Source organism: Rhopilema esculentum, unplaced genomic scaffold, assembly GCF_057945365.1.
Source record: "Rhopilema esculentum isolate cy_ngs unplaced genomic scaffold, ASM5794536v1 HiC_scaffold_24, whole genome shotgun sequence".
NCBI lineage: Eukaryota > Metazoa > Cnidaria > Scyphozoa > Rhizostomeae > Rhizostomatidae > Rhopilema > Rhopilema esculentum.
The window spans coordinates 450,131-469,402 of NW_028300835.1; the positions used below are offsets into that span (position 1 = coordinate 450,131).

At 35.2% G+C, this 19,272-nt stretch overlaps 1 protein-coding gene and 1 long non-coding RNA gene across 2 annotated transcripts in view; one reads left to right on the forward strand and one right to left on the reverse strand.

Annotated features, from left to right (window-relative positions):
• LOC148957474 (uncharacterized) overlaps positions 1-6,785 on the reverse strand; it is a 67,844-nt gene extending 61,059 nt beyond the window's left edge. The window contains exon 1 of the long non-coding RNA XR_016145216.1: positions 6,552-6,785. This is a non-coding gene — a long non-coding RNA (uncharacterized LOC148957474). The remainder of the gene's footprint in view (positions 1-6,551) is intronic.
• LOC148957479 (uncharacterized) lies at positions 230-19,140 on the forward strand. The gene is made up of 18 exons (XM_089115290.1): positions 230-506; positions 1,439-1,495; positions 2,816-2,975; positions 3,470-3,578; positions 5,375-5,472; positions 6,155-6,234; positions 7,081-7,189; positions 7,733-7,830; positions 8,291-8,324; positions 8,520-8,560; positions 9,589-9,689; positions 11,135-11,262; positions 12,508-12,663; positions 13,506-13,655; positions 14,198-14,275; positions 15,145-15,237; positions 15,877-15,954; positions 16,341-19,140. Exons 1-17 carry the CDS (start codon positions 382-384, stop codon positions 15,940-15,942), a joined length of 1,683 nt encoding a protein of 560 aa, XP_088971416.1. The 5' UTR covers positions 230-381; the 3' UTR covers positions 15,943-15,954; positions 16,341-19,140.
• The last annotated feature ends 132 nt before the right edge of the window (positions 19,141-19,272 follow it).

The window sequence follows — 19,272 nt, forward strand, 5'->3', positions numbered from 1 at the left end:
AATTAAGTTTGCCTCTACAGACTTTGTTGGCAAAAGAGGCCTGAACACCTCCCCAGAACGAAAAGCTAGAAATCGCACTGCTTATACCCTATAAATTTAAGAACAAATTAAGAACAATCCAGCCTCAGATTTTCGGAAAAATTAAGAACAATCAGCCTGAACTCAAATTTACTGGTTCTTATAAAAAAGAGTGTACTTTTATCGAAAATCGGCCGGGAAATAAATCGGGAAGGAGTAGAAATAGTTCAAAAGCTGCGTAGGAATAGTCCTTGAGCTACGGAGGCCCAGCGCCATAACAACAAACAACAGCAACAAAATGCCAAAAGCCTTTCTTGACTACACTGAGAATCCACTTCTGACTTCACGTGAAAATTAAGAATTATGATAAGGTTTAAAAGAAATCCAAAAATCCACGAAAGATATAATCTTCTAACTGCACCAGCCTTAAACTTAGATGAAGATGAAAAGAAGCAAGGAGGTGGTGAAGAGTTCGCTACATTTTTAAGGTTGGTGTTTGATCGTGTTTTGATTCATCGAACTTCTCTAATTAGTTTAGATTTGCTTTGCAATTAGGCATCTATTTATCTGCGGTCTATCATTGCTGGTGATAGAATAGACTACAATTTATCGGATATCATCCCTTATTTTTAAATTAGGCCAATGGAGCTGTAGTTACAGATGTTAACTAAACGGTCGCGACCGGGTTTATTTATTAAGGTTTGAAGGCACCTGCTAACTTTTCTTTATATGTATCCCTTCCCTTTTAGGTTGAGAAAAACCCAAAATCTCATAAGTTTTTTAAATTTAAAAGTTGTTAGATTTGTTTTTAAAGGTAGTTTATTTTCAGCAACTTTCCCCTGTAAGTAGTGATCTTTTGACACAAATCGTGTGATCATCTGGGCACGCAAGGTGCGAATTTGTTAAATGGCATACAATTGATTTTTCGCTTTTGTCCCAATAAGTGTAAATCCTTTGGTGTAAATTTGGTATTTTTTGTTGTTTATTTTCCGTTTGAGAATATATCATGGGTCTCTTATGAACTGTTATATTTTTTACAGATATCTGATAATTTTTTCAGCTAAATGAAAAGCATAATCTATTTATATTGTTTTCTGTGCTTCCTTTGAATCAAGATTTGTGAAGTAAACACATATGGTATTTTTTTTCAAATGACGAAATACACTTTGTGCTGTGTATAGAGGGGCTCTGGGAAGAAGCACCCAACCCCTGACCTTTTTCATCCCCCTACTAACCCTCTCCTTCTGAATTTTGTAGCCTTGATACTGCAGGGACCTCGTGGCAAGAGTGGGGGCTGGGTGGCTTTAGATATAGCTATGTCAAAAAAACTTAAAGGATAAAGAATTGGGAACATAGTCAAACCTCTTTAAATTGTGTTAAAAAGTTACCTGCCTATTATTCAGTAAATTTGAATTACCAGATCTTTGTCATCAACAAAGCAAAGCTCTCAGTCAACTGGCTCAGGTGGTGTTACAAGGTAAGCATTTTAATTGTTGTTGGAATATCTTTTCAAATTTTCAATTTTGAATAGCTGAAACCCGTCAAATAAGAATGAATCATTGAAGATGATAAAAGTCATACTTTCATCAAAAAAATTTTCAATAGTATACTTTATAAAGCTTAAAGCTACTTATCTCACTAGAAAAAGAACTTCCCTCAAAACAAAATTTATTTCCAGCACCTTTTTCAAGTTTTCTTTTAGCTGCTCAACATATGATAGGCAATTTTTTAGATAGATGACCACTATGACACCAATGCCCATTTATCTACAACCCAAGTGTCCTTATTCTTAGAATGCATGCATTGATTTGATTGATATGTTTGCTCGGAACATTGTTTCAGAGCAGACATTGTTCCAAATTGTTAGTAACAAGGAATGTTTCTGGTTGGATGGCTTATCACCTGCACCCAAGATGTTTCCAAGAAATTAGCATCCTTGAATTTCAATTAGTTTTAAGCATGCCCACTTCTTACTTTATAACCACATATAAAAGTTTCATTGTTGGTTTTCAATTGTATAGCTGAAGAGTATTTTCAGAGATCATTCATTGAATGAAAGATTTATGTGTGTGTGCTTAATGGCTACTCTTTGGTTTTTGGTGTTAATTATTTATGATGCATGGCATGTCCATAGATCAGGCTATTCACAGCTATTGTTTTCAACTACTTAATCAACTTACTTTCAAATTCAAATATGATTTGCAAAGGTGTAAATTTTTTGACCTGATACCTTGTTGCATACTAAAGAAACAAGAAGATTCTAAAGCCAGCCAATTTTTTGTGAACCTTCAGTTGTTAAAGCGTTGTGGTACAACTGCTCGCATGAAATCATGAATTGCTGAAAACAATGATACTCTAGTTGTTTTGTCTTCTTGAAACCACATACTAGATTTCCAACATCTATCAACCTGTTGTCAGCTGTTGTTTGGCGTGTTTTTATCTGGGGCTGTTTGACTTGAGAAAACAAACCAAAAAATGCAAAAGCAATGAAATGCAATTTATCATGACCATTGGCCTTCTGTTTTCAGCCCACCCAGGCCCCTGGCTTAAGCCCCCTTTAAATCTATAATTTGTCTTTAACTGGAACTTTTAACCATCTAAACGTCTGAGTTACCAATCTATGTTATGATTATGTGAAGAGCTATTTTCAGGAAAAAGTGATTTTATGGGAAATTATTTTATGGGAAAATGAATAGAATAAGAGAGAGTCTTTTTTCAGACTCTTTCTTCAATTAAAGAAGTCACATTTTTAAGAAGAATCTGTGTGAATTTTCTTTGAAAATCTCTTTCATGGCAGAACAAAGTTTTCAAATGTTGGTTCAAAGTCATTTGACAATGAAAAGTCAAAGTCTGATTTACCTGGCTACCAACCAAGGCAAGGGGGTGGTGTTGCTGCAATTATGCAGCTCAAAAGCAAGAATCAAGAGATCCATGATAAACAGCTCAAAGTGATTGAAGTAAGCAACATAACTCAAATGTGTTTTTTTATTTCTTGAAAAATTACTGTTTTGACCTTTCAGAGGCCCTTCCAAGGATCATTGATAAGGATGTAACTTTGGTTTTAAATGACAACATGGGAAATTGAATATTTTTGTGGAGGATCAAGGGAACATATCAACAAAATATTGGAGAGTTTTCTAGGAACACGAAGAAACAATTGCGAGCATGAGAGATTTTTTAAAATTTTTAGGGAACATTGGAACAAAGACCCCATTGAGGGGGGTGGGTGCAGTTGTCAGGGACAACCACTTGAACTTTTGAAAGGCATTTAGCCCTCCTCATTTCCAGAATTCTCATTATATTTGATTAATTTTCAATATTTTTTGCAATTTCAACATTCTATTATATTGACAATTAGATATCAAACATTCTGAAAGTTTTCAGGGTTTTTGAATCTCCAGCTAGTTAAGAGAACTATAGCATCCATAAATTTAATGTTTTCATTCAAAAGGATCACATGTGGCAGCATAAGCAAGAAGAAAGAGAACTGAAACGAATAGAGGGTGACATTGTTAAGAAACAACGCCAGTTACGAAAAACTATGCAGGATTACGAGAGCGGTTAGTATCTGCAATTTTTATTGCATTTTAAACTGTAGTTGCTTTCTGGAAGTTTGTACAAAAATATACAGATATCATTTATTTATATACATATGGCACATTTAATAAAGAAACTACAGGCAAATAATCAATATTTCCATTAACAAGGAGCAGAAGGCATTGTCAAGGATACATTTCTGTCACAACCTAGGCTATGTAACCATTTGGCCGTTTTTGTACCGTTTCTATTCTATCCATTTTTCTTCAACCATACTTCAACAAAAATTCTATCACACCCAAATAACAGAAACAAGATGAACACGATGGTCTGCCCTTAAGAGATTCCCGGTATCTACTCTTTCAAGTTCTTTTGTTTGTCTCCGGTTGATGCTAGGGCTTTTTGAAAACCTCCGTTTTTGATCATTTTGGTCGTGAAAATGGCAGTCTTGAGAATGTGCATTTTCGAAAACTTCCTCTTCCTGCTGGTTTTTAATAGTCTTCAATTCTGATGCATTTTTGTTCGTTTCAGTTGATACAACTTGAACAACAACGTTTTTGTGTACTTGAGGGCCCTTAGTCATTGTCTAGAGTTTTATACATCGATCAGTTTCGAAGGATCTATTGTTGATGGGCTCACTGTCGTGAATGACAAAAGGATAAAAAAGTCATGATACAGCCTAGCCTTTTCAAAGCCGTTCAATGAAAGTGTATTGTCTCTCATTGATTTTAGTGTTGCCAACACCCGTGTCCAATTGAAGTTCTTTTTTGTCATCATTTTCAAGATATCTTCTCTTTTGCTTTCTTTCATAGAGGCTCTGAATAAAGTTGTAAAATTACATTGAAAAATATCAAAAAGCAACAATATGAATGTGTAAGAAGGAAAAACCCAGGATATGCTGTCCGTGGATTCCGTAAATTCCTCAATGATTAAAATACGAATGATAGTCAGGAACAGAACCACCGACGGTGAAAATCCAATGTAGTCAAATAGTATTTTAAAATAAATTAAATGTATTAAATGCTTCTATCTCGCCCCGTCATACAGGGTTTCATCAGAATATTTTTGAAATGAGAATCTGGGCAGCCAGAATCAAATTTTATGATGTAGAATGAATTGCAACTCAAGGTCCCTACAGCCATAATGCAAAGTTTTTAATGAAAAGCAAATGTATGTATACCTAAGAAAAATTGGTATACTTTCTTGCAGTTGGGCCTGTCTGTGCCCCAGTTGTGACATTTCGGCTATTTCCTGCCAATTTTTGTAAGACCCTCTTTTCTCAGGATTTATTTTGCCGTCACTATGAGGATTTGAACACGATTGGCGACTGTCCCCGTGTTTAACTGTCTTCTCAATTTCCCCACGTATACGGTTACAAGGCTAATGTCTGTAGCATCCCGTATTTGTGGGGTTCTATTGTATATGTCTTTACATGTTCAAGGAATTTTTTTTCTTTTCTTTCGTGACGTTATATTGCCTCCACCGTCACACTGTTGGATGGTCTTTCAGGGTTTACTTCCTGCGTGTAAATTTCCCGGAGATTCTGAAAGAACACTTCAATTGTGGACTGACTTTCCTGCATACTTGTAGCTGCTTGTTCACTTGTATGTGCTTCCTCATTTGCGACTGCTGCTTCTGGTAGTTGAACAATACGGTTATAGATGACACTCTGTAGCAGCAAATGTAGACTGTCAATATATTGTTTTTTTATTATTCTTTCAAATATGAAGGTTTTTCGTGTATGGATTATTCATTTACTCTTGAAGTTTCTTGTTCTGATTTGTTGATTGCTTTATTTTTACCAAAAATTATTTTACAGCGGTGTACAAAAAACAAAGAGAAGAAGAAATACAAGCGCTGAAGGCAAAAGGTGATCTAGAGAAGATTAAGCAAGATGCTGCTGCGCAGGAGAACAGGGTAGGTACTCATTCATGTCTCAGATTGGATGTCTTTTCTTTAGTGGCAAGCAGGTTATTCCCTATAAGTGCGTGTCGCGTAGCTTGACCTTTCAGACTAAAGGGGTAGAGGGACATTAGATGATATTTCACCTACTGATTGGCGACTTTACTGACCAACTAAAGAATTTGTTGACCATTGAAGATTTACCGACCAACTCATAAAGAATTGGGTGTCATAAGTTGGAGCAGTTGAAATTGAGGAATACCAACTAAGGATACAGTAAATAAGGAATACCAACTTAAGGAAAACATATCTTTATCCAAAAATCATAGCGAATTAAGGTTATGGTTAATTGTCGTTCATTTCCAGAGCTCTCTAAGCTGTATAGATAACGCTTTACACGTTTCAGTTTCTAAAACAAGACTGGTTTCGGTTGCTTCTCAGAATTTGACACTAAATAGAATGCGATCATCGGGCAACTTGTTATGCGAAACGCAGAGCATAAACTTGTTAACTGTAATTGTGTTTTTAATCTCGTTTCATTGAATATAACGTTTTCGACTGAACAAAAAGGCTTATTCTGTGTGACTGTAGGCTGAAATATTTTGCACAAGAGAATATGCACTTTGTAGGAAACAACCTATTTGCTTTTACCACCAAAAAGCAAGGACTAAAGTGAGGCTTAATTATTTCTTCACAGCTGACGAGAGAGAAAATTGACAAAAATATTTCAAGCATACAGCGGTCAAAGGAAAGAGACAGAAAAGGCCAGACATCAATGTAAGTGACTGTTTTGAGCCGATTAAGTTCTGTGGAAATGTCAAATTGCCGATCTTGTGGCTTGTTTTGACACAAAACCATTTCTAACACTTTCATGTAGTCCTGAGATTTCGTCTTGTTTACAGCCCCATTGGACATGTACAACAAAACCTGCGAGGATTTCTATTAAATCATAACTCTCTTACAAAGCCTAAAATTGAAGTATTTTCATGTCTGTACCTAATGACCAAAAGCTGACTTATCTTTAGCGTTTCAAAGCAGGCTAGTTTTCTGTTATCTACATATGAGAATGATTTGTTTTGAGAAGCGTTACTCACCAATGAACGCTAAACTATCCCTCATTGAATCGTCTCAATGCATTGTGTCGTCAATTATGATTTCTTTTAGCATCTAGCAGCTCTTTTAGTCCCTAAGTGATAAACGTACTTTATACACATGTATGAGCTAGTTTGTTTCAAAAAGATAAAAGCTTTATCTCTTGCAAAAAAGCTAATATGTAAAGTTTTAAAATTGCATTTTGGTAGATCATATAAACAGAAGCAAGAGCTGACGTTTCCTTAAAAGCATATTTTCTGAAAACTTTATTTTCAATGCACACACATATTCATAAGGTGCAAGAAGCCTAAAGCATTCTCGCACATTTGTTTGTGTTTTAGGGGTGTATATGTTCATGTGTTTGACGGTCGTCTAAAAGAGTGCTCTTTGGTGCAGTTTCAAGCGTTTTCTAATGCAGGCATTTTGGTTTATCGAAAAAAATTTCATGCACATCCACTCCGCATGTCTAGCATTCAGTTTCTTTGGTTTTTAGTTCCTCTTTTGTACACGTTTGTTTTATTTCTCCGATAGAAGCTCACAAGAATTGCAATATGAGCGGATTGCAGAAGAAATCAATAGGAGAAGGCTTGAAGTTGAAAGCATGACGAAAGAATTTGAGAATAAGATGAAGCTGAAAGAGGTAATTGTTTTCTCTTCTAGCTGGTGACAAAATAGCCAGCCAAGCTGTTTTGTTTATTTTATTGACATCATACATAGTTGATGGGTTTAAATGCGCCTTGAGCAATGTCTGTCGTGGTTTTGAAAGGACAAGGCAGCTCGTCCCGTTAGCAAATTGTTACTTTTTGGCATTAATAAGAGAGCTCTATCTTCTGATTCTACACTCGTGGGCAAAAAAAGTGTAGTTTTTCTAACCTGGTAATGATTTCTGTACCTTAGAGGGGGTCTGTTAGCCCCTGAATAGTTTCTTTAAGTCAGGAGGGACATGTTTTTAATTCGAATTTTTTGGTAAACCGTCTTTAGGAGACATAATTTGATTACTCAGACGATGAAAAAACAAACATCCTACTGTAGTTGCGTTTATTTATTGTACTTTTGTGCTTTCCAGTCATATTTTCAATCGTTTTCGAATCAGTCGTTTCATCTCATAATAATTTATTTGTGAAATGGGAGTATTTTGATCACAAAAAGAGTATTATTTAAAAGAAATGGCTATATTTCCTAGGAAGAGGTGTACAAATTGCGAAAGGAGTTAGGAGAAATGGCTATCAGCATTAATATGGAATCCCAAAAGCAAAGAACGTTGAAGTATGATGAAGAGAAGTATGTCTTTGTGCTCATCATATCCTTATTAAAGACGAGATCATATTTAAATTTCAGTGTGGTGGACTGACAAGGACTTGTGCCCCATGCTCAACATTCTCCTTGCACCCAGGGACCTTGTATTCTAGTCTAAAGTTTATCAATTACCGTACGGGACCCTTTAATCTTAGTAGCAGCGTCCCTGGGAAAGTGATATCTTTAGCCCCCGATTATTTCCAAAATGTACTTAAGACCATACAAATAATTGCCCTTGTTTTGGTTTTAAGCAAATTTAGCCTCCAAAATATTTAAGCCCACTCAATCTGTTTTGTGCTCCGCGGTCCTGGACATCATGCTCTTGTAGCCCTCTACCACACCTTTGATCAGCTTCAGGCCCTTTTACAATTCAGTTAAATATTATAGAGAACTGAAACTTTTTAATTTCAGCGTGTCTTTTATATAAAATCCTTTCCTTTTCAAGGGCGAAGACAGTCTCTTCAAAGCAAAATCTACTGGTACGAATTTTCATGTTTATTTTTACAGAATTCATTGAAAGGTCTAAACCTCTGGCACAAAAAGAGTCACTTTGTGTTTGGTATTGCACTATATACGTAAGAAATCTTAAGATAAAATCTTGAAATAACAATAAAATTCTTTAGAGTATCATTTTTATACTGCTGCATCTATGAGAAGTACAATTTCTGTTTCAGGAAAAACGCAAGAGAAATGAAGATTATACAGAAAAAATGAAGTACTTATTCTCTCCTTTTCTCTATCTTCTAACAATGATATATAATATAGAGAAAGAGTTAAAGGCACATTTGGCAATTGTCATTTTGTTTTCAGTTTAAGTTGATGTCAGCCACAAGATTTTATTCTAGGCTAGTTTTGAAATATTATTTTTTCCAATATATTTGTGCGCATTGGAAGGGTATTTCTATATTTCCTTGAGATCGATCGCCTCTCCCGGGATGCTGATCTCAGTAAATTTTATTCTCCTTCTCTTCCCCATTTCGTAGATTTTTTATACTTACCCAGCACCTTTGTATAGCCTGTGTGCAGATCTTGCAAATATAGACTTTTTTAATACGGTGTATAATTGCCTGATGATTGCAATAAGCGTGAAACTCGAAGTAGCAGCTTAGAACCCTCCTGTTCTATTCACCAAAAAGCGTGTACAGCTCTGCCTTTACGGCATAGAACACTTAATGACAGACCGGTAAACATTAATTTTCATTGCCTCTTTTAATACAAATATATATATATTCAAAAGCTCTAGACTGTAATGTTTTTTTAAAATTTAAATAGATGATCAGTAAAAAAACAACTTGATTAACGTTTCGCAATATGCTTCTTCAGAATTATATATATATATGTATACCAATATAATATGCTTATTTGTGAAGTCAGCAAACAGGCCACTTTTAAAGCAAAAATCCTGTTTAGTTTAGATTGCAGCAGATATTATTAAATTTGTTTGTTGAATACCTTTTTCAATGATAACCATATAGGCTCAACGTCTACATTGGATGTATCTTGTTGGCTTTGATTTTCTCTTGATCAATGTTGCATATGCTTCACATTTATCATACCAAAGGCTTGTGATAAGGCCTTTTTTTAATGTCTATTAATATCAATGCAATCTTAGTAAATCAGATGGATCGTGAATTGAAATCATAAATTGTGGCAAAAACGATTACGTATGTTCCAGAGACAGCATTCCCTTCCCAAACATCGTCATTTCCAGGATTCCCTTCTTAACATCGATACTTTTTTTAGCGGAACCACTGCGAAGGCTTTGCAGGCCGAGAGAAAGCAACAAGAGCTAGATAAACACTTGGATACTACTTTAAACCACATCTCACTAAAGATTCGCGAAGGTAATGACTTCTTTCATTTTAAACTAATCTGGTTTTATCGTTTGGGTAACTCTGTAGGCTACAATTTTGGCGACATGTAGTGAGGGCTTTGTACTGCAAGAAAAAAAGTGTCCTATCTCATATTCTGTCCCATATTTCTGTCAAGCGTGATGAGCAATTATAGATAGGCATGTTTTACCAGTCGATTCATTTCTTTCTATTTCTTAAGATTGATAAGGCAGCTTTTACGCTGGATTTTAGTCCTTTCCCTATATTTTTATGTTCTGTTTTAATTCAATTGCACGTTTGCACTTATTTGGCAATCTTAGTTTCTTGAATATGTCCAGCATTATAGATCGTACAAATTTCACTAATAGATCCATAGTTTCCATCTGGGTAATTTGCAGGAATCACTTGCAGGAATCAAATAATGAAATGACTTTGTGTAGAAATATCCTCCTTTGATGCCTTCCTGTCCTGGCAAAGACTCTGGGTTCCACCCACAACCCAGAGTCTTTGCCAGCTTTCTGTACTATCATCTCTAAGTGCTAACCCAGTAACAATCAGTAAAATGAGTACGTCATTATTTATTCCCTTCGTTCGTTACACCTAATAACTTTTTGTTAAATACGAAGGCAACTATCTTCTTTAGATAGTCCTTTTTCTATTTTTCATTCCTGGGTTCTTTACAATGCAGTACTACAGTGAGCACTATGGACTGATCTGTTGGGTTTCTTTTGTCAACAAAGCCAGCCTTTTTCAATAAGACAGAGTTTGTCTTATCCATATAACTACAGGGTACAATTTCAGCAGCTTTTGAGCTTGCCTGACCCGCCAGAATATTGAAGTTTCGCCTAAGTGCCACTTTTTGATAGGACTGATGGCAACTTCTCAAGAAGCAGTCTTCTTATTAAAACTTGAGTTTGAAGCCTTGTTTTCTTGTGTAGTGCCCAAGTGCAATCTATCAAGATTTTTTTAAAGATTTTCCTCAACTCTTGCGATTGAAATATTGCATTGATTGAAAACCCATAAAACTCTCGTCTTGCAAAGATCATTTTGTCAACAACTAAGAGTCTGACCGCATAGAATCCCCTATGTACTTTACAATACTTTATACTTTTCTTGTTTAAGATTATACTGCTTTTATTGTAGCAGATCTCTTTAAGATTCATATAAAGTGTGCTGAGATAATATATCTAAATGTATAAGCTAAGCTAAGATAAAAATATCTAGGCGGCCATATTATAATTTTTCAGTTTTATTTGATCCTCCGCTTTTTTGTCAGAATTTTCTTACACCTTCCTCCTATTATACAAACACTTCTCGTGAACTACCGAGGGGCAACATAATACTTCATTTCAGATCAGATCCTTAAAGCCCTCAACTCCCTTTTTGCCACTGCCAGTGTGTATACTTTAGATACACCTAAAGTATCAATGATATTTATTATGCATTGTATTTTGTAGAGGGTCGAAAGTTGACTGATGTAAAATCACGATTGCAAAAGAACTCACAGCTACAGCGTGATGCTCAAAGTGACGCATTGCATGCTGCCTATAACAGACAGGCACTTGACAGTGATGAGAAAATCAAGGTAAAGTCTACAGCTTCAATGCTCACCCTTTGAAAAACCCCAGGGGGATATTCATATATATTTAGGATAGGGGTGCTCAGGCTACTTTTTGGGCCAAAAATTTGAGCGAAAGTTATTTATTTTGGGTCAGCCATACAACTACTTTTTTTGGGGTTTGTGAAATGCCGAATTATTTTGTTGGGTCTTGAATGTGAGAAAATTTTATGGTTTACACACTAGCCATGATTTATTTTTCATTGATTGCAGATGAAAACTTCATAATCATAAGAGTATTCAGAATGATATAAGAAACTCCCACAAAGCTAACAACTGACTGAGTCAAAAAAGAGTTCCGTATATTTGATTTCTTTGTGTCCATATTTGTAGCTGAAGGAATACTTTGAAAACTCGTACCCTTTTCAATTTATTTGCTCAATTATTTGAGTTGGCAGCAAAAGGCATGTTTCATTAACCAAGAAAAGTTTGGGATTCCAAGTTTTGCTGGCGTAGGCCCGCGGCCCGCAGCCGCAATGAACCAAATCACGGCAGGGCCTATTTTTCAGGGAGGGGCAAACATGTATTTTCTTCTTTTTTTTCTTTCTATGACACATACTGCATTTACCCTGGGATAATTCAGTTTATTAATGAATGAAACATCTGATTTCCATTCAGATAGGACTGGTTTCTTACTCTTTGAAATTTCTGGTTTCTTCAGGTTTTTGTTTTGAATCAAAAACAGTAGTCCACAGTCTTCACTACGTTCTCATTCTAACAAAAGCCCATCAAAAGCTCAACACATAACGACATAAACATGACCGTAACTAGAGGCCTTAGACAGCAGACTGACTGGAACATTCGAAAGGGTTTTAGCCAAAATGTAAAAGTGAAACTACAAGATGATAAAATTGTGTATCTTTGATAAATATAGTATACTTGCTTCTGTACTGTGGATACGATCTCAAGATCATCTATGGAGCAGAGTTTTTTTGTTATTTTTTTGGGTGTGCTAGACAAGAAAAATTGTTTTTTGGGTCAATTTCCATGCCAAACAATTGTTTTGGGCTGATGGTTCGTACCCCCAGCCTGAGCACCCCTATCCTAAATATATATTAATATATATAAAAAAAAATTCGATAACTTTCCTAAAGTTTTTTATTCATTCGGACAGTAGCTCCATTTGCGTCGGCAGTACGCCATTTGTGATTCAAAAAGTAGAATATTTGCTACATAACCAGTTTGTTGCGTAACTTAATTCATGTGTTTCAGCTTGTGGATGCAAGGAAGGCAGCCTTACAGAATTCATTAACACGTGATCGAAAGCAAAGGGGCGCACAGATACTGGACGAATGGAGAAATAGGTATTTGGAGAGAACAAATGAGGTCAAAATGAAGGAAGTCGAAGACAGTGTGAAACATCTCAGTGTGAGTCAGCAATTTATTTTGTTAGCAGGATAAAGTCAGTTAAAAAGCAATTGATTCGTGTATTTAGCATCCACTGCTTCAATGGATATGCATATAAAGCAATTTGCGCTGGCAAAATCGTTGGCTTTCCCAGCGTGATTTTTCTCGAGCTTGGAGTTTATTGACTTAAATAGCAATCTGGGTTGTGCTAAGGGCTGTTTCAAACCTGTGCGTACAGCCTGTATTTAACTATTGACAAGTCAGAACCATCCACAATCAGAATCAATTAGCAGGATCTCTAAGGACGAACTGAGTCTAAAAATTAGCCGATGTCCGTGCAGTCAGTTGGTTGTTTTGAGTTGTCTGTTACTTGATTGAGTTGAACCGTAAGAGATGTATTAACTGGGCCGCTAGAGACTCCCTCACAGGCTTACTGTCACAGTCCTCGCTAGCGTATGATGTCATAAGTCCTAATTTTTGTTATTTTTTCAAACATTGTCTCACCTGAAGGTAACAGTTGCCTACGAAAGTTAACCCAAATCTCTAAACAAGTGAATACACATTTCTTATTCTGTTAATCATCAGACAATCTTAAGGAAATGAAGAAACGTCTTTATATCTTCCGTACTTGCGCTTCATAGGGCGTGGACTGTTGCTATGAATGTAGTCAGCACTGACACTCACAATAAATTTTTTTGATAGGTGCAGAACTGATCCTTCCCCTTTGCTAGCTTTTGTGCAGCTTTGCTATCTTGGAGATGGACAAAAATTATTTGCTATTTTAAAGTTGGTCAATTTTTACCATGTTGTACAAGTGATTTCTCGATTTGTATAACAAGCTAATTTGATTCTTATTCTTTCAGAAATTTGTAGCAAAACAGGAGGATATAGAGCAGTCTCTTTACAATCAAGTTAAGAGTTCCGAATCTGAGCGACGAAAGCAGGAGCAGACTGTAGAAGGAATTAGGCAAGAGCTTAGTGCTGTCAAAAAGGAAAATGCAAGGCTTATCAAGGTCAGAATGCTAACTGTAAATTGACTCAAAACTAGATTTATTTCTTTCCTTACATTTCTCGCCGAGCGGAAATCGCGTGTCGGTGAATTTCTGAGAAAATGTGTAAAATTTTGTTTCTTAAAGGAAGTGGAGGAAGTAACTATATAGCGAAAATACTTATTTGTTTTTTTTTTCATTTAAGATCTGCTATGATTGTAGCATTTTTCTCTTTTGAAACTCTTTGAAACGTTTTCAACTTCTTTCAAATATTCTCAGCCTCTTTTTGTAACCTCCATGTGAGATCTGATCTTACAGATGGGCTGGATGATTCGAGCATTCATTGAAAAAAATGTTTTCTATACAAACAATTGTTTTTGAGAGGACGAGTGTATTCGAAGTAAACAACTTTTCAAAAAGCCCACAAAGCAAAGCAAAGTCAAAAAAGATCCCAAAGAATGTGTCCTGCATATGATGAAGGCTACCACCCCTGTGCAACTGTGACTCTTATAGTTTTTAAGCCAGATAATTTGAAGTGGATTAATAATTGCAGCTACCATTTGTAGGAAACCTCCATTCGATGCCACAAACGAGAAGAAGAACTGGTGCAGAAGCTTCTTAGAGAGGAGGCGGCATTGAAAAAGGTAGCTTTTGTTTCTCTTATGATAATGTTTATTTTTTTGTTTTATTGAAATAAAAGAGAAAGCCCCAAGGTTGCAAATTATTATGCTTCTATTTGCTTTTTGTGGTAAAGAAAGCCCTGCCGGTTTGGAAACATTGGGTCTTCGTAAAAGTGCCGTTTTTTCAAAGCATGTATAAATTTTGGGAAAAAAGAACCTTGTAATTGTATTACCTAACAGAATAAGCTCCTTAAAAGTTCGTGCATTTTTACCATACAATCCATCATTTCTCTTTTGAGAATAGTTCATTTGAAATCATTGTATCAGATTAAGTACATCCATGGTCTAGCTGTAAAAATAGTTTTGTGTTTTGATATTTTTGTCATTCAAACTTTTGTTCCTCCATCTTCAATCTGTGACCAGTATTTTTCAACCAATGGGAACATAGGGTCCTCTTCTTTTGTCCTTTGATGCTAGCAACTTAAGGTCGGTTTATAAGAAAGATTTAAGTTCCCTTGATCAAAATAACATTTCTATTAAGTGAAGCCTTTTTAACATCCACCTCCAAATAACCAACGATCCCAAACAACATTTAATTGTATCCTCTATTTCTTTTCTGCGCTCAAACCCTTGCACATTCATATCAAGGGACCTATTTAGCATGGTACTGAAATTTTTCAATAACTCGGACACTGTTTTTATAAAAGGATCCCATGATATCAGCAAGTAAAGAAAACTTCTAATTTGTTTGATTTTGCTGTTTATGTTTCAAAATATTTGTTTGTTTGTTCGCACTTAATTTATTTTCAACCAATTTTTATCAGATCAAATATCAATATGATTGAAATGTATTGTAAAGTGAATAACTTTATAATGTTGGTTAATGTTTACAGGCGTTGAGTGAAAGAGAAGAAAAGATCAGATCATTTGTAAAACAAAGAGGGTTCTACCAGGAAGAAAAAGATATGTTAGCTAAGGAACAAAAAGTAATTATTGCCAACCAGTTTTTCATATTTTTAAAGAGTGTATTTTGAATCGAAGTTAGGAACAAACTACAGTTAGAATCCAATAATTCGTTTCTATAATCATTCGAGTTTTTCTTATTTAATTATTTCTGTTTCGGCTAACTTTGAATAACTTTTCATCATCAGAAAAAAATTGTCCCTTCATTGTCAGGCTTTCATTGTGACATCAATTTAGAAATATTACTCTACATAAGTTTTTTGAATCATCTTGTTTTGAATTTTTTAGATTCTACTCGATGCTTTAAGGAAATATTTATTCAATAAAGTTTTATATGCCAAACATATTTAATAAGCCTCGTGCTTTCTTCAACTCTAATCAATTTATTATTCCTAAAAGATTATTAGAGATTAAGTGTTTTATTCTTCCGTTGTAACAGATCATTAGGATATCGTTAGAATGCTGTTTATAAAGCATTTTTCCTGTCATGTTCTTATTTCGATACGTTTTCTAGGCTGTAGGGATACTATTTTGTACCTGATTTTTTTTGTTCTTCTATATTTATATGATTGCTTCATCTAACCAAAGCTCTGTTAATACCACATAGAGCACATAATACTGAAAAACAGGTTGACAGCACTTTTCATGATTTTTGCATCTAGATTCATCAGAGATTGAATAGAATTGGACAAAAGTCAGAATACATTGACCAAGAAATGTATGCGTAATTTGACTGAAAGGTAAATTGAAGTTTGGTTGGGTAACCAACAAAAATGTGATTCCTATATTTGTATTTACACATCTGTATACGCTTTCGGTTCATAGAACAGGACGGTTCTAAGTTGCTTCTACGAGTTTCAAAGGGTCATCATCAGGTCACTTGATGATGGAAATAGCTCTGCCTCTACGGTATCGAGTACTTTGTGATAGAACGGTAAACAGTAATTTTTTATAATTATGTATTCAACCATGATAAAAATACTGACTCTGGAATGACTAGCAAAAGACTGCACTGTATATTGTTTTTTGCCCGAAGTTGCTAATAACCAAAAACCAAAAGGTGTTTCTAGAGCTACTGGCAATCGTTGTGTACGTTTTTTTCAATAATTATTTCTCTTTTTTTCAGATTATGCATATCGCAAGATCATTTAATAGCACTTATGCACAGACTGTCTTCGTCATTGAAGATTGAAGAATGAAATATACCAATTTACTGTGTCATCTTCCGTGGTCATCATAGGATAGAAAGTCAGGCATGTCTCAATGAGAGCACATTATCTTGGGGTCGGGGGTGTGGGGTTGGGGAGTGACTCAAAATATATCCTGCTGGAGGACGCGCCGCAGAATAGAGTGGATTTTTGACACAAAATTTTGGGCAATAGGCTGTTTGATTTAGATTGAAGACAACGAGATTGGATTTTTCTATCGACTTTTCCTTGGTAGGGTTTGATGGAGGTTTCATGTACAGCACGTCCTCGAACAAGCAAGTAGTCAACAGCCTTTCTGACCTCTTTATGAGAAAAGACACTAAAGTGTGATTTTGATATGTACATTAGCCCGAGTATAACATTAAAATTTTCCCCTTTTTTCTAATTTTTACTTTGTCAATTAATTTTGCCAAAAGTCAAAATTTTGTCATTAGAAATTCTGAACGACTATTTGTATCTTTCTTCAAGATTTTGTCCGTAGGCCTTCAAATGTTGCATGCAAAGCGTGCTTGTAAATTTGATTCTATTTGAGATTAAAAGATTAAAATGTTGAATGCTTCTTACCCAAGCCTTTTGGTATCTACTGTAATATTTCACGACAGTTTTCCTGAAAAATAAAAAATGCATTTCATTTCATAGTATGGAAACAATTTATTGACATAATTGATTCTGAAGGTTACTCCATTCCAATTTTCCTTTTTCATCCTTTTATTTACCATAGGTTTTTCCGTTGGTAGCAATATTAAGCTTTTGCTTTTTAAGTCCCAATATCTTTTATGCTTGTAATTTTTTAAAAAAATCGTAATGCCCTTCTCTTCCTTTAGAAAATGTTTCAATTCTGTATATTAAATGTTTTGTGTAAAAAGCAATTGTAGATTAATTGTTAATACCATTCCTAACATTTTGTCTATAGTCAGTTCATTTTTAGCAGTGACACTTTTAATTATTCTTAACATTTTCAATTTCATTTTAATATTTCCCTCGATTGCTTAGAATCCTGTGGAAATTTTCAAATTTTAGCAATTTTCGAATTTTATAATCTTGATAACACCGGTGTGAAGAAATATGTTGGTCTCTTTTTCACTGCTTTCGTTATTTCAAATTTTATTCAACCTTTTAATGTTACAAGACCGCAGTTTTATCAAACAAACCTGAATAATTCTTATCAAATAATTCAAGCTCCATATATTTGCATCTGTTGTACGAGGATGCCAAGTAATGTTGGGTAGAACCAAAAATAAATAAAATTTGATACGAACTTTCCGAATTCCTTTATTGGAAGGAACAGATCTGGTGTTTTCCAAATCTTTTATCCATGAAATATGACTGAAAAAAATGGCTGAAGACCCTTGAAAATTTTTTGAAGAGGCACTGACGCAAATTTTTGCATCCGAAGATTTTAACGATGATTTATTAGGAACATGTTGCGTGGCTCATGGTACCCGAAAATATCCTTCGTTTGTTTGTACTCGCTGTGGAAGTAAAGTTTCGAGACTTTGAAATTTGGATATACATTTTTGATATTCCACTTATTTTCTGGTCTGCTTCGCGGAAACAAAGGATTTGACGTTATTTGGAAATTCTCGTACAGGGCTTTTTGCTCCGGCTGGTTCAATCGGTGGCCGTCGTTTGTTTTTTCCCTTGTAAAGATAGATGTTTCAGGCTTTGCCCTTCTGCTTACTTCCTATTCCGGGTTACAATCAGGCGGCTTCGAAGTCTTGTTGCAATGAAGATGAAAATGCTTTATATAAAAATTGGTTGCTACTGATCAATCTACCTTATTATTCATTCCGGTATTATATATTATTCATTCACTTCTCATGATGTATGCAACTTCCGGTGAACCTGGTGAATTCAGATAAGTATCATGATTTGCTGGATGTCATATTAGCAGGAAAGAGTTGCCTGATCCGAGGTGACCTATGATTCGTTAATACCGTCAAGAAACTCCTCGACATGTATGACACGATGTTAACCAGATTATCAAAACCAGATTCGTTAGGTTTGCCCATAGTTGGCCTAGCTTTCAACCGATAACCTTATAGCTAATTATTTCATAGCTTATATCTGAATGTGACTTTATATTGCTTGAGAGCTAGAAATGTGTTGTTTATAGTAAACTATGTCCGTAAGTATCAAATTTCATTTTCAGTGTGGCAAAATTCTTTGCTGTCTTTATCTTCAAACTTATCGAAATATTAAGATAAAACAATAACATTTCATAATAGCTTTATCTTTAAAAAAGATGTTACCTGCGATAAGAAGGGATGCCTTTTCCACGGCTTTTTTACAGTCAACATGTTTACTGTTCTTGCAAGAGTGATATTCTTCCAAGAACTCTTAACGGTAAGCAATAAGTACCACGATAAGCAATTTTCATGCCAAACTTCAGATTGCTCCAAACTCCATGAACAACGGAATGAAACACGAGGAAGAACGCTTTAAACACAATGTATTCCCTTGTGAGGGCTCAAAACATGCGAAAGTGACTAAACAAACAAGTTGGCTGTCTTGGGAAATTCTTTCGTCGCTAATTCAAGCCTCTTGACAATATCTAGCGCTTTTAAATGTCATTCTAAAGGGGATCCTTCGATGTTTTGCTGCTCCAGGGACCTCATGGACAAGAACATGAAGTACACCATCAACAAACAAACACCCAAATTTTGCTTTTGATGCCCTGTTACGTGCAAGTCTTTTCAATTTCTATTTCTGTGTAATCACGGTGACTTGTGATTAAGCCAAGCACAAAATGGAAGAGTATGTTACATGCAACAATATGAGTAGGCGATTAGGCGTGCTCTAGGTTACAAAGAAATACGAAATCGACAAATATCGCGAGAACATAGCACT